Consider the following 12617-nt stretch of genomic DNA (forward strand, 5'->3'; position numbering starts at 1 on the left):
GCTCTGCTGCCCAGGCTGGAGCGCAGTGGCACAATCTTGGCTCACTGCAACCTCCGCCTCCCGGGTTCACGCCATTCTCCTGCCTCAGCCTCCCGAGTAACTGGGACTACAGGTGCCCGCCACCACGCCCGCCTAATTTTTTTTATTTTTAGTAGAGACGGGGTTTCACTGTGTTAGCCAGGATGGTCTCGATCTCCTGACCTCGTGATCCGCATGCCTTAGCCTCCCAAAGTGCTGGGATTACAGGCGTGAGCCACCACGCCCGGCCCAAGTTGGGATTATTTTCAAAGGGCTCTATGTGAGTATGCATGTAGTATGCATATTTCTACTTCTATAGGGCTGATCTATTTTCACTTATGCTAAAAACAAAATAAATCAATGGCATAAATAAAGAAAATTAAGAGACCACAAAGATGTGTTGTTTCTAGATTCAAATTTCCAGGGGTAAACAGTAGGGACTTTATATGATTTCTGAAGATAAAGAATCAATACAGATCAAACTTTAAAATAAACCTATAGAAATAGCAGAAATTAATGAAAAGACATGATAAACTTCTGATATAATTTCTTCTCCAAGGAAGAGAGAAAAACTTTCAGTTATCCACAACATTTAGGCATTTTCTTGGAAACCAGTAGAAAGTACATGTTAAGAAAGTTAAAGGAAAAGAACATATTTACCTTGTTCTCCACCTGGACACTGTCACCTTCTCCAAGCACTGCTGTGTGATGAGGTTCTATTTTTTTTTGTGCATCATCGGGCCCTACAAAACCAATGACCCACTAATTTAATACCCATTATAGTACATTTGTTATATGGTTACTTATTTGGTCAACTATATAGCACCACAATATTTATTTTAATTTGTGAAATAACAGACTTAGTAATTACCTTAAATCTCTTGGTTAATTATATTTGTTATTATTAAAGCCTGAAACTAGCTTGTTTTCAATTTTGAAAAAGGACAAGGAGATGAATCCTGGGTTGTGTTTCCATTTACACTTTAATGGATAAGCAAAGTCCTTGGCATTATGTGCTCATGTTTACTTAGGTAAATTATAAACTTTATAAGAATTAAGAATAGTTAGAAAAAGTATCAAATGCCATAATTAATTCATTTCCACAAGTATTGATTGAATACCTACAATGGCCTAGTACTATGGGACAATACAGAGACATGCAAAGTAGATTCCTTTCATAGAAATAATTCAAAATCCCGTTGGAGCAAACTAAATCTATACACACAAAATAATCAGAGAATAATTCAACTGAAAAATAAGTAAGTTGGATAGCTATTGAATAACAGCTATCGAACTCTGAATAAGACCCTGTTCTAAATGTTGTGGGAATATTCAGGATAGATAAATTTCCATCTCTTCTATACTGAGGTTTACAAATAAAATAATACAAATGAAAGTGTCTCTTAAAGGCAATGATAAATTCGTAAGCAAAGTTCAATAAGAGAACAGGGGTGATGGGGGCTTGTGCAGGTCTAGGGACCACAGATATTTGTCGTGGAGGAGGTAAGACTTGAACAGAGCTCTGTAGGATTAAACCATAAGAGGCAAATCTGGGGAAAAGGGCATTCTAGACAAGAGAAAATATTGTGGTGAAAATTCTACCATTCCTGGAACAGTCTTTTGGGAAGAACGTTGGAAATGTAAGCTGTCTGCAGATCAGGGAAAGCCTTTAAACCCATGTTTATCCATATAAAATTGAGAGCCCTTGAGGTAGGGGTGTGTGTGTGTGTGTGTGTGTGAAATTACCAGACCTGTTTCTTGGAGAAATGACTCTGATGGCAGAATGTGGAGTGAATTGGAGGGGACAAGACTGAAGTTAGGATGACCTGTTAGGAGTTTGCTGTAACAGTCTAAGTGAAGATGAATTACAGTCTGAATTGAGAAAGTGGCAACAGAAAGATAGGGATGAATTTGACAGGTGGAGTTGAAAAAGAAATCTAAAGGATTTGGCCACAGTGGGAGAGAGAAAAGTCTAACATGATTCTCACTAGGAGCAGAAGAATGTAGTGACTTGAAGATTGCAAGAGTAGTTTTGCAAGAGGAGGCTGCAGATTGGAGAGGCCAAAGTGCACCACAGAAGGCTGTAGAGAGGGGGTGAGATTTGGACTAGGTCTTTCAGTTGGGAAAAAACCCCGATATGTTAATGGGCAAGAGAAAGAATATTTCAAATTGAGTGAGCAGCCCATAAAATGTCTTGGGAGATACCCCTGCATGCCCTTTTGGGATGTAAATAAGGGCATTCATGTGACAAGTTGGAGCTGAATAATCAATAAAGAAATGCTTATTTAAATGAAAACAATAGCTTAGCAATTATTATGTAAACAGAAACATAATTTGTGAATTTCGGACATATCAGTTGGAGTCCAAACAACTATATTTTCTAGAGAAGTCCTTCCCATCTCCACTTTGGAAATAACCAATATGAGGCAGCAGAGTTCATTCTGATGCTTGCAAATATGAAATAGGATTCTAACAGAGCAGGAGTTCTTAACCTGGAGTCAATGTCCTCCCAAGGAGTCCATGGATACAATTCAGGGCATGGGTGGACTTGGATAGGAGATAAATTACATGTGTACTTTCACTAACACCTAAATTGAAACGTATCTTTTCCTTCAATCATGAAGGTAGCCAACAAGCCACAGTAGTATAAGCTGGGCTGACGACTTTGTCTGCAGCAGAAATCATAGATATTTTCCTATCACTTTATGGTTTTGTAGATATCTCAAAATATAGTTTATGTTAATTATTACTTTAAAATTTAGAGCAGGCCTGCTACTAGATCATGTCATGTCAAATGTCATTAAAGAAGCACGCATATAGCTATATCCTAAACCTGTTCTTTTAACATTTTCATAACTGCACTGATTTTAAAAACATTATTTAAGGAGGCAGGGGCTTGGCAGATGTCAAAAGGTCCATGGCAGTAAAAGATCAACAACTTCTGTCCCAGAGGAAGTGGTGTGCTGGATAGCTTATCAGTTGGCTTTCAGGAGTAACAGGGAGAACTAACCTGATTTGTAAGTGTGTGCCAATATCTGTGGTGTAAATACTCCCACTGTGGCCAATTTCAACCTACTAATGTGAGGCCAGGGAAGGCACACAATCAGCTCCTGCAAGCTAGCAAGAGCCAGGCCCAGCATAATACTAAAGGTTTCTCCTCCATCAAAGATTTAGGTCAACAAATGTCATGGAAACAAATGATAGAACTCCACTGATTTTCCACTTATGCAGGGATTTGGCAATAAAAGAGAGGTCTGGGAGTTAAAAAAAAAAAAAAAATCTNTATAATGCTGCATCCTCCACGCGTAACGACTTGTTTTCTGTCACATGCCAATTCAGTTGCTTTCCTTCGTTGCTCCATTCAACAAATTTTTATATTAACAGTACATTCAAAGCATTTAAAACTTCGCAGTGCCGGCCGGGAGCGATGGCTCATGCCTGTAATCCTAGCACTTTGGGAGGCCAAGGCAGGCAGATCATGAGGTCAGGAGATCGAGACCATCCTGGCTAATACAGTGAAACCCCGTCTCTACTAAAAATACAAAAAATTAGCCGGGCATGGTGGCACGCACCTGTAATCCCAGCTACTCGAGAGGCTGAGGCAGGAGAATCACTTGAACCTGGGAGGCGGAGGTTGCAGTGAGCCGAGATTGCATCACTGCACTCCAGCCTGGGCGACAGAGTGAGACTCCATCTTAAATAAATAAATAAATAAAACTTCACAGTGCCCAGGACACCTGAGACATTCTTGGTGCTTGCGCTCTTTAAAAGAGCTCAGCAACCTAAAGAATATGACTTACGTCCAATAATTCAGAGTCTCCTTTGCTATACCATCAGATAAAGTAATGTTTTACAAGGGAAATGGAAATATTTTAAAACTCGAGGAGCCCAGCACATCTAAAGGATTTCCGTTTTATGAACTTACGACAAAGCTGGACAGTCTGAAAAGTCTTACTTGCTTCAAACAAGTCAGACAGTTTTCTCCTGTTACCTATGCTTACATTCACACTCCCATCGACCTATAGTCTGGCCTTGAGATCCAATATGAAGGCTGATGGCAGTACAATGGAGCTGAATACTGTGAGTTCTCCTGTGTACATTTGGAATTTGAAAAGTTAGAAAAGTGCTGGCTACCAAACAAGGTGACTTCCTACTCACCTCCAGCTCAGCGTTCAACATTTTTTAATCTCAACCCCCACCTTCGCCAGGCCACCAACACCAGCCAGGAGCCTTTTAAGACATTTTCCCCTACGACATTTGAATGCATACCGTATTTTAAAATACATACCATATGTACTCTATGTACGTCTGTGTGTGATGTATCAAAAGAGTAAAACTTTTCAGCCCTCCACGAACCAATTTCCCCTGCTGGGGCGATATCACCGCTGTTGAAAATGCATGTCCTAAACAACAGCTACAAAAACTCAAACTCACATTTAATTGTCTTTTCAAGGCCAGAAGTTCCTAAATCAATAATGATTTAGCACCACTTCAGTCCAAACAATTACATCCGAATCATTTTCAAAATAGAAGCTTAAAATATATACAATCTATGAAATGCATAAAATTGGGCTAAATATTGTTCCAGCAGTCAGTAACATTCTGGTTAATTTTCTGCATTACTCTCCATTCATTAAGCTCTATTTGATGCTTGCTCATAGAACCAAAGATTTGATTAGTGTTGAATTTTACACCTTTCAAGAAGCAAAAAAACCAAACACTCTCTGAGAACACATTTTTCTGAATGACGGCAATTGGTGATTTGCAAAAGCAGATAGAAAATGTCCAGAGAAAGCACTGCAATTTTCAATTTACCAAACACATAAACTAACCTCTGCTGCTCACAAAGACCTGAAAATAAATGGTCCACAAAGTTATCAGTCATAAAAACAAATCAATGTTTCATTAAAAAACCACTGTGCCATCTGCATATGCAACTGAGGAGAAATTCTCCATCCGAAAAGATTCCGGACTGCTCATCTTCTACCATAACTTCGAAAAACAACTGACCCCACCCCAGCATTTTCAAATACTCATGGCCAGAAGTTTAATACGAGTAAGGAACAGAACAGTCACTAACAAATGCAGGATATATCCTGTCCAGTCCACTACTAGGATGGTTCTGCATTTTTATATTGTTTCAAAAATAGTGAGGGCAAAGAAAGTCCTCTGTATGAGCCAATAAAAGAACTTCATCATATTAAAATTGAGCTCACCTACCTTCACTGGTCCATGTTCGTTACTGGAGCCCTGCACCAGCTGGACGTACAACATCATGAAAATATTCACCACTACCCACTCTCTGTACATTTTGAATATTTCAATATCCACTGATTACTAAGCAGTTGACATCAGGCAGCTAGAGAAAATTGTTTCAAAAGGCATTCTCCAGAAGGAAAGTTTGAAACCTCAAAACTTCACATAGAAAACCAAATAATCAGTTCTGATCAAAATCCAACGAAATTATTTCAATTAGGCAAGGTACGCTTTTTTCGCACAATCTTAGGGGTGGGGAGAGAGAGATGAAAAAAATTAAAATGTTCTCATGCTCCAAAAATAATCAGAAGGTGGACATGTCTTCTACCTGAAATTAGAAAGCACTGTAAATTTATTTCATGTCCAGCAAATTAAAAAAATCTCTCCACCGTATGCTGCAGGTTCCAGTTGCTTTGTAAGGAGGTGGTGTGGTCACCAATGCTTACAGCTACAGAAAACTGGAACCCAACTCTGGATTGAAACTTTTTTGCACAACCTTCATGGAAGCTTGCAGAAGCATGTGTCTTAAATCTGACACAGATTTTGGCAGAAAATGCAGAGAAGTCTTGGCTGTAATCCTGTTGCGTCCCTACCAATAGCAGGGCAGTTTTAAGAACTGACTCAAATGTTCAGGGCTGCTGTTATTTTAAAGCAGATAACCTGTAACATGAAACCCCAGCACATAGCTTTGACCTTTGTATCTCAGTAGGACTGCTTAAGAAGGGACCTCAGATGCTCATGCATCTGCTGCCAATGACACACAGAAAGCAATCAAATATGATTTTGAAAACCTGCACATGCACAAAAATAATAAAAACATCCATCCATACATGCAAAAAAAGGCAAACATACACAAAATGACTTTTAAACAGAAGCTTAGTAACTTAGGTATTTCAAATGAAAACGTCGATTTTAAAGAAACAATGATTAGGTTTATTTGTATGTGCCAGGAAATACACTACATTTCTTGTTACAAAAACCACGTTATCACTTTAGTGTGGAATTCTTTAGAAGCACCGGCTAAATAAGCTTTAGAAATGGAATGCCTTCAATGGCTCAGTCTCATAAATGGCAAAATTCTAGGACACATCGAGACCTGCTCTCCTGCTTTCCACTAGTTCCCAATCTTTGATTTCCAGGTTTTGGCCCTTTCAAACCCATTTTTCGCGTTTCTGAAATCAAGAATGGCTTGAGAAATCTCTTCATTGGTGTTCATCACAAATGGACCTAGGGCAGAAAGAGACATTCAGAAAGTTCTGGGTGGCAATATTTTCCTCTACCACTAGAAATGGTATGTATTTCTGTGGTTCTTAATTTAAAACAAAACCTGGCCGGGCGCGGTGGCTCAAGCCGTGGGATTTTTTTTTTTTTATTTTCGGGGGCCCCGGTGCTCAAGCCTGTAATGCCCAGCACTTTGGGAGGCCGGGGGAGACGGTGGATCACAAGGTCAGGAGAATCGAGACCATCCCTGGCTAACACGGTGGAACTCGTCCTCTACTAAAAATACAAAAAGACTAGCCGGTGCGATGTGGCGCGGCTTGGTAGTCCCAGTAACTGGGAGGCTGAGGCAGGAGAATGGCCGTGAACCCGGGAGGCGGAGCTTTGCAGTGAGCTGAGATCAGCCACTGCACTCCAGCCCCAGGCCACAGAGCGGAGACTCCATCCAAAAAAAAAAAAAAAAAAAAAAAAAATCCAAGCCACATCTGAAAAGTAAAAGTTTTTATTTCACAGTGTCCCAATCCCCCGAGGGATATAAAAGAGTTTTTTTGACTAGGTATTTTGGTGTATGATTATTGATTATAAGGACATAAACTTCAAGATAAAATGTCAATAGCATCTACCCATTCAGTTAGGTTTCTCACCCAGCAATAGGTGATTCTTTATATTAAAGAGTCCTTAATTTGGTTCTATTACAACCATTTTTGTAGTTATTTTATAACATTACTGGATGTCCCAAGATTGCAACCCATTGATACAAAGACTGACAAAATTTATCATAGCTTTGGTGGTCTAAGCAGCATATAAGAGCTATATAACTATCTGAGGATTTCTAAGTCATTTTTTTGGAAATATTGGGCAGCACCTATTGACATAAACAGAAAGATTAATTTGTAAAAAATTTTCTAGTCAAAGCATCATTTTAAAAAAGTTTCTAGGGTTGGGCAAGTTGCTAGGAAGGCTAAATAGTATGTTTTTGTAGATTTTGTTGGATCAAACAGTGCGTCTCAACTACTTCAACTCTTTCATCAAAGTACAAAAGCAACCAGAGATATGCAATAAGTGAATATGGTAATGGGCTGTGTCCCAATAAAACTTTCATTTACAAAAACATGCAGTGGGCAGATGAAGCCCATGGACATATGTTTTGCTGACCCCTTTGTCTAACTGCTGGTCTGGAACTCAGATTTTGGCTAAAAATGTACCGGAAAAGTCTCCCCTAACCTACCCAAGAAGGCAATGTGTTGGTTTCCCTTCCCTTTTCTTCCAATATGAATTGTATGGGGAAGAGGCATGGAACTGTTCTCACCTCCCATGATCGTGCTAGATGAACAGCCAGCTTTTATATGCATTGACAGTGTCTTAGAAGAGTTGACAGACTTGTTCACTCAGTATATGTCCTCATCCAGTCTGCAGAAGTTCCTGACTTCACTTTTTATGGAACTGCCTGCTTAAGGGGCTTTCTCTGAGAGTTTTCTGATTAAATACATAACTGTATGCTAGAGAAAACTAATACCATTCAAACTTCCTTAACCACTGTTATCAGTATCAAGCCATGGATTTGGTGATCACTATAATAAATTTGAGAAGGAGAACGGATAATATGTCTTGATGATGCTGAAATCTTTGGAGAGGAATGGGGGGAATAGAATAAAGTAGGAAGAAAAAAAACCTAGGCATCTAAAGTTCATTCATTCAATTACCTATCCTCTTAAGTATTTATTGAATGCCCATTAAATGACAGACATTGTGCTAGAAGCAGAGACATAAAGATGAAAGTCAATTAAATGGGCAGACTCCCTCTCCTAAGGACTCAAATCTATCACACAGATATGAAAAGAAAATCATTACAAAACTGTGGAAATATGGAAGGATAAAAGTTGTAAAAACTATAAATATCAGCACCAGGAAAAGGGGGAGGAGGAGAAATCCAGGAAAGGATTCACAGGAGGGAGTGATGTTTTGAGCCAGTCACACAAGGAGGAAAGTGCATGTTCAGGATTAGCGTGCTGGAGGAATACTGGAGGGGATAGGGTACAGGGTGGAGGGAGGGATCAAGGGGGAAAAATGGCAATCTGAAATATAGGAAGAAACCAGACATCCTTCCGGACCTTTGGATGCAATCTACAGGAGAAGTTTTGGACCTACTTTTGCAGGTGACTTATGATCACTGAAGGTTAAGTAGGGAGTAATATAATGATTATAATTTTTAAAGAAACTTTGGCATCGGTGTCAAGTTGACTCCCGGGCTGAGTCAATGGTGGATTGTTAAGGTATTTTGAAGATTACAAGACACAGGAGGCTTTTGGGAAAAAAAAAAATTGGAAAGCAAGGTGTTTGGTTCTGGATTTTTTTGTTTTCTTTTCTTTTTTCTTTTTTTTTCTTCTTCTTTTATTTTTTTTTTTTAGAACTGAGTCTTGCTCTGTCACCCAGGCTGGAGTGCAGGGGTGCGATCTTGGTTCACCGCAACCTCTGCCTCCCAGGTTCAAGTAATTCTCATGCCTCAGCCTCCTCGGTAGCTGGGATTACAGTTATGCACTACCACGCCCTGCTAAATTTTTGTATTTTTAGTAGAGATGGGGTTTCACCATGTTGGCCAGGCTGGTCTCAAACTCCTGACCTCAAGTGATCTGCCAGCCTCGACCTTCCAAAGTGCCGGGATTACAGGCATGAGCCACTGCGCCCGGCCCGGTTCTGGATATTTTAACATAGAGGTACTAGAGACAATAAAGTGGTTTCTCAAGCAGAGGTTTTTGGTACATTGTTGAAACTATGGATCTGGAGCTCATGAGAGAAATTTCATCTGGAGATGGAGGTTTGGACTATATTAGGTAGGAAAGAATAAGAGAGTTATCATATGCAGAATAAACAATAAACCCAAGAGGGTACCCTGGGGAAGACAACTTTTTAAAGGACACGCAGGGGAAGGGAAATGTAACTTGGAAGATGGGAGCAGGTACTGAGTCAAGGACCAAATTCTTGTGCCTCATAATTTTGCTATAGTTGGGACTTGTGGAGCAGTACTCCCGTCCCCAACTATTTTCTGTAAGAATAGTGTGCTTCTAGGCTTCCATTTTGACACTTTCTGGGGTAGTCTGCCATGTTTCTCAATTTATAATGTGCACATGAATCAGGTGGGAATCTTATTAAAACACAGATTCTGATTCAGGAGGTCTGGAGTGAGGCCTGAGATTCTGCATTTCTAACTATCTCCCAAGTGATGCTGATACTGCTGGTCCATGGACCACGCTTTAGGGAAACAAGGCTCTGTTATACAGGGAAGCATTGGAAGCTTGGAGTCCCCTAAAGCTAAGTGATGAAGCTTATCTCCTCAAATCTTCAAGGAGAAAACTGAATCCAGAAAGCATGTTTTTAAATTGATCAAGTACAAGGGTTGTGAACAAGAAAATTATTTGATAGTTATCTATAATTCTCTTTCAAATTATAGCTTTCATCACTTCTCTAATTAAGCCTCTGAAGCCCCTCTCTTGTATAAAATCGTGCGTATAACCTCTTGTTATGTAGAACTTTGGTATAGTGGAGAGAACATAAGACATGGGGTCAGGAGACTAGGGTTTGACTCCTGGCTCCACTGCTAACAATCACTTTCCATTAGAGAAGCTACAGGGCAGAGCAACAGATGACCAGCATGGTAAGAGGCAGAAGGGCAGGGTGTTTGGAAAACAGACAGCCTGAGTGTGAATCCAGCTGTGTGACCTTGAGTAAGCCAATGAACCTTTGACCTTCTGCTTCTTCATCTGTAAAATGGGCATGAGAGTACCAACCTCATAGGGTTGTTTTGAAGGTTAAACGGATTAACATTAGCAAAGTGCTTTAACCAATGTCTAGGAAATAGTAAATTCTATGCAAGTATCTGTTAAGTAAATAAATAAAATATCTGGATTTTATTTTCTTCATCTATAAAAGAGGCATGACTACATCATGGCTAAGGGTATTTTCTATCCTAACATTCTATGACTTCCTGTGCTTAATCTGTGGACGAATAATTAAGGACACACGATGATAAGAGGAGAAAGGGTCTTAGCTAACTCATGAGATTTGTACAAGTTCCCAGTCCAAAGATGGTTGTGGCTGCCTTTAAACACACATAAGTAAAAGAAAAATTTAAATGTCTGAGTTTTTAAAAGTTAAAAAACAAAAACAAAACGCTTTGCTTCTCAGTAACTGAGCTTTCAAAGGACAGATTTATTTTGTATGATTACTCTGAGTTTGTATGTGTAGGCATACCTAGTGTCCCTGTATTCCAAGCCACTGGGAGAGGATCCACATGACCCCAGTGTAGGGTGGCTTTGAGCAGTCCCACTCCTTTGATCTGTCACCTAATTCAGTTAGACTCTTGCTTTTCATTATTGGTACCGAGGAGATTGCCTAAAATAAGACTTCCATCTCACACATCTTTTTCCCACCTAAATGTTAGTTACTAGGAATAAAGATTATGACCCTACTCAGTTTGTCTGAAGGCTTTTTCCAGAAAAACAAACTACAATATTGCAGTGCTGTTCAACTGAGAGAAAAGGAAATAAGAACCACAAACCTTTGGAATGGAAATCAGATGCATGCAAAATGGTTGTTGGCCGGGCGCGGTGGCTCAAGCCTGTAATCCCAGCACTTTGGGAGGCCGAGACAGGTGGATCACGAGGTCAGGAGATCGAGACCATCCTGGCTAACACGGTGAAACCCTGTCTCTACTAAAAAATACAAAACACTAGCAGGGCGAGGTGGCGGGCGCTTGTAGTCCCAGCTACTCCGGAGGCTGAGACAGGAGAATGGCGTGAACCCGGGAGGCGGAGCTTGCAGTGAGCTGAGATCTGGCCACTGCACTCCAGCCCGGGCGACAGAGTGAGACTCCGTCTCAAAAAAACAAAAAAAAACAAAAAAAACAAAAAAAAAACAAACAAACAAACAAAAAAATGGTTGTCAAATGCTACAGGCCGAGGCAGGGTACAATTTAATGTTCCCCCGAAGTAGTTAGTAGAACAAAAAAGAATATTTTTAAAGTAATCCGTGTTNCTTCCCAACAATACTATACATGTACAGTGTTTTCAAAGAAAAAGAAAATCAACCAAGAAAATCATTATCATTTTGGTCTTACCATGTTGAACAACTGGTTCTCTTAACGGCTCCCCAGCAATTAAGACAAAGTGGTTTCTCTTGGGATCCTAAAGTTAACAAAGAAAACATCAAACAATAAACAGGCATTTTCGAAGGTCAACTTGTGAATAATTTGAAATTGACATGCTAGCCAAATGGGCGATATTCCTGATTCTGAATATAATTTTCAAAAATATTTTCTGTGCAACACTCAATATGGAAATGCTTATTTCTTAAGTTGTTTAGTAGCAAGTAGAACTCAAGAATAAGTCCAGGCCACCAAAATATTAACATTCTCAAATTTAAGAAGGAGAATTTAAATTAAGATTTCTTTAACTGAAAATATCTTCATGACAAACCATGTGATTAAACTGGCTTATCATGGGATTTATGATTTCTCAGTAGCCATATAATTTTTAAAAGGGAAGATTCGTTATGCAAATCCAAAATAAGATGTCATTACTTTTGAAAATTATTACTATTAATGTAAAATATGCCCCAGAAATATTGCACTAAATGGAACCTTATAAAAACAGAGCATCCAAGGGATATCTGCTCAAGCAAATTTCCCTCCAAAAGGGTCCTATTACGTTAAAGTCTCTAAAAGTTTTGCTTAGAATTAAGGATTCGATTTTTTTCCTGAAACCGGAAAAATATTAACCATAATATCCAGTGCTTGTACGGATACAGGGAAAAATACACCTTCATATATCGTTTGGGAGATTTTCAGTTGGTGCAGTAATCCTTCCAGAGAGCAATTTGACAATATGACTCAAAACCCCCAATATTGTTAATGTCCTCCAATCCAGTAATGACAGTTTTAGCAATACAGTGTAAGGGAATTTCACTATTGTAGCACTATTTATCACAGCAGAAATTGAAAACATTTCTCCAAAACCGAGGGGTTGGTTAAATAATTATATGTTTATAAGAAAAACTATCATGTGGCCATTAAAATTCATTTTCTCAACAAATATTTAAGTGTGTAATAAAAAGTTCATAATGTATTGTAA

The 12617-nt window shown here is 39.2% G+C and overlaps 1 protein-coding gene across 1 annotated transcript in view; it reads right to left on the reverse strand.

Annotated features, from left to right (window-relative positions):
• Nucleotides 1–11678, reverse strand: part of VEGFD (vascular endothelial growth factor D) — a 60525-nt gene extending 48847 nt beyond the window's left edge. Inside the window, exons 1-2 of the mRNA XM_017888582.1 lie at nt 11606–11678; nt 5239–6501 (exon numbers count right to left, since the gene is read on the reverse strand). Coding sequence (XP_017744071.1) covers nt 5239–5328 — 90 coding nt within the window. The 5' untranslated portion in view covers nt 5329–6501; nt 11606–11678. The remainder of the gene's footprint in view (nt 1–5238; nt 6502–11605) is intronic.
• Nucleotides 11679–12617: the final 939 nt, after the last annotated feature.

This window comes from Rhinopithecus bieti, unplaced genomic scaffold, assembly GCF_001698545.2.
Source record: "Rhinopithecus bieti isolate Rb0 unplaced genomic scaffold, ASM169854v2 scaffold_18471, whole genome shotgun sequence".
Taxonomy (NCBI): Eukaryota; Metazoa; Chordata; class Mammalia; order Primates; family Cercopithecidae; genus Rhinopithecus; species Rhinopithecus bieti.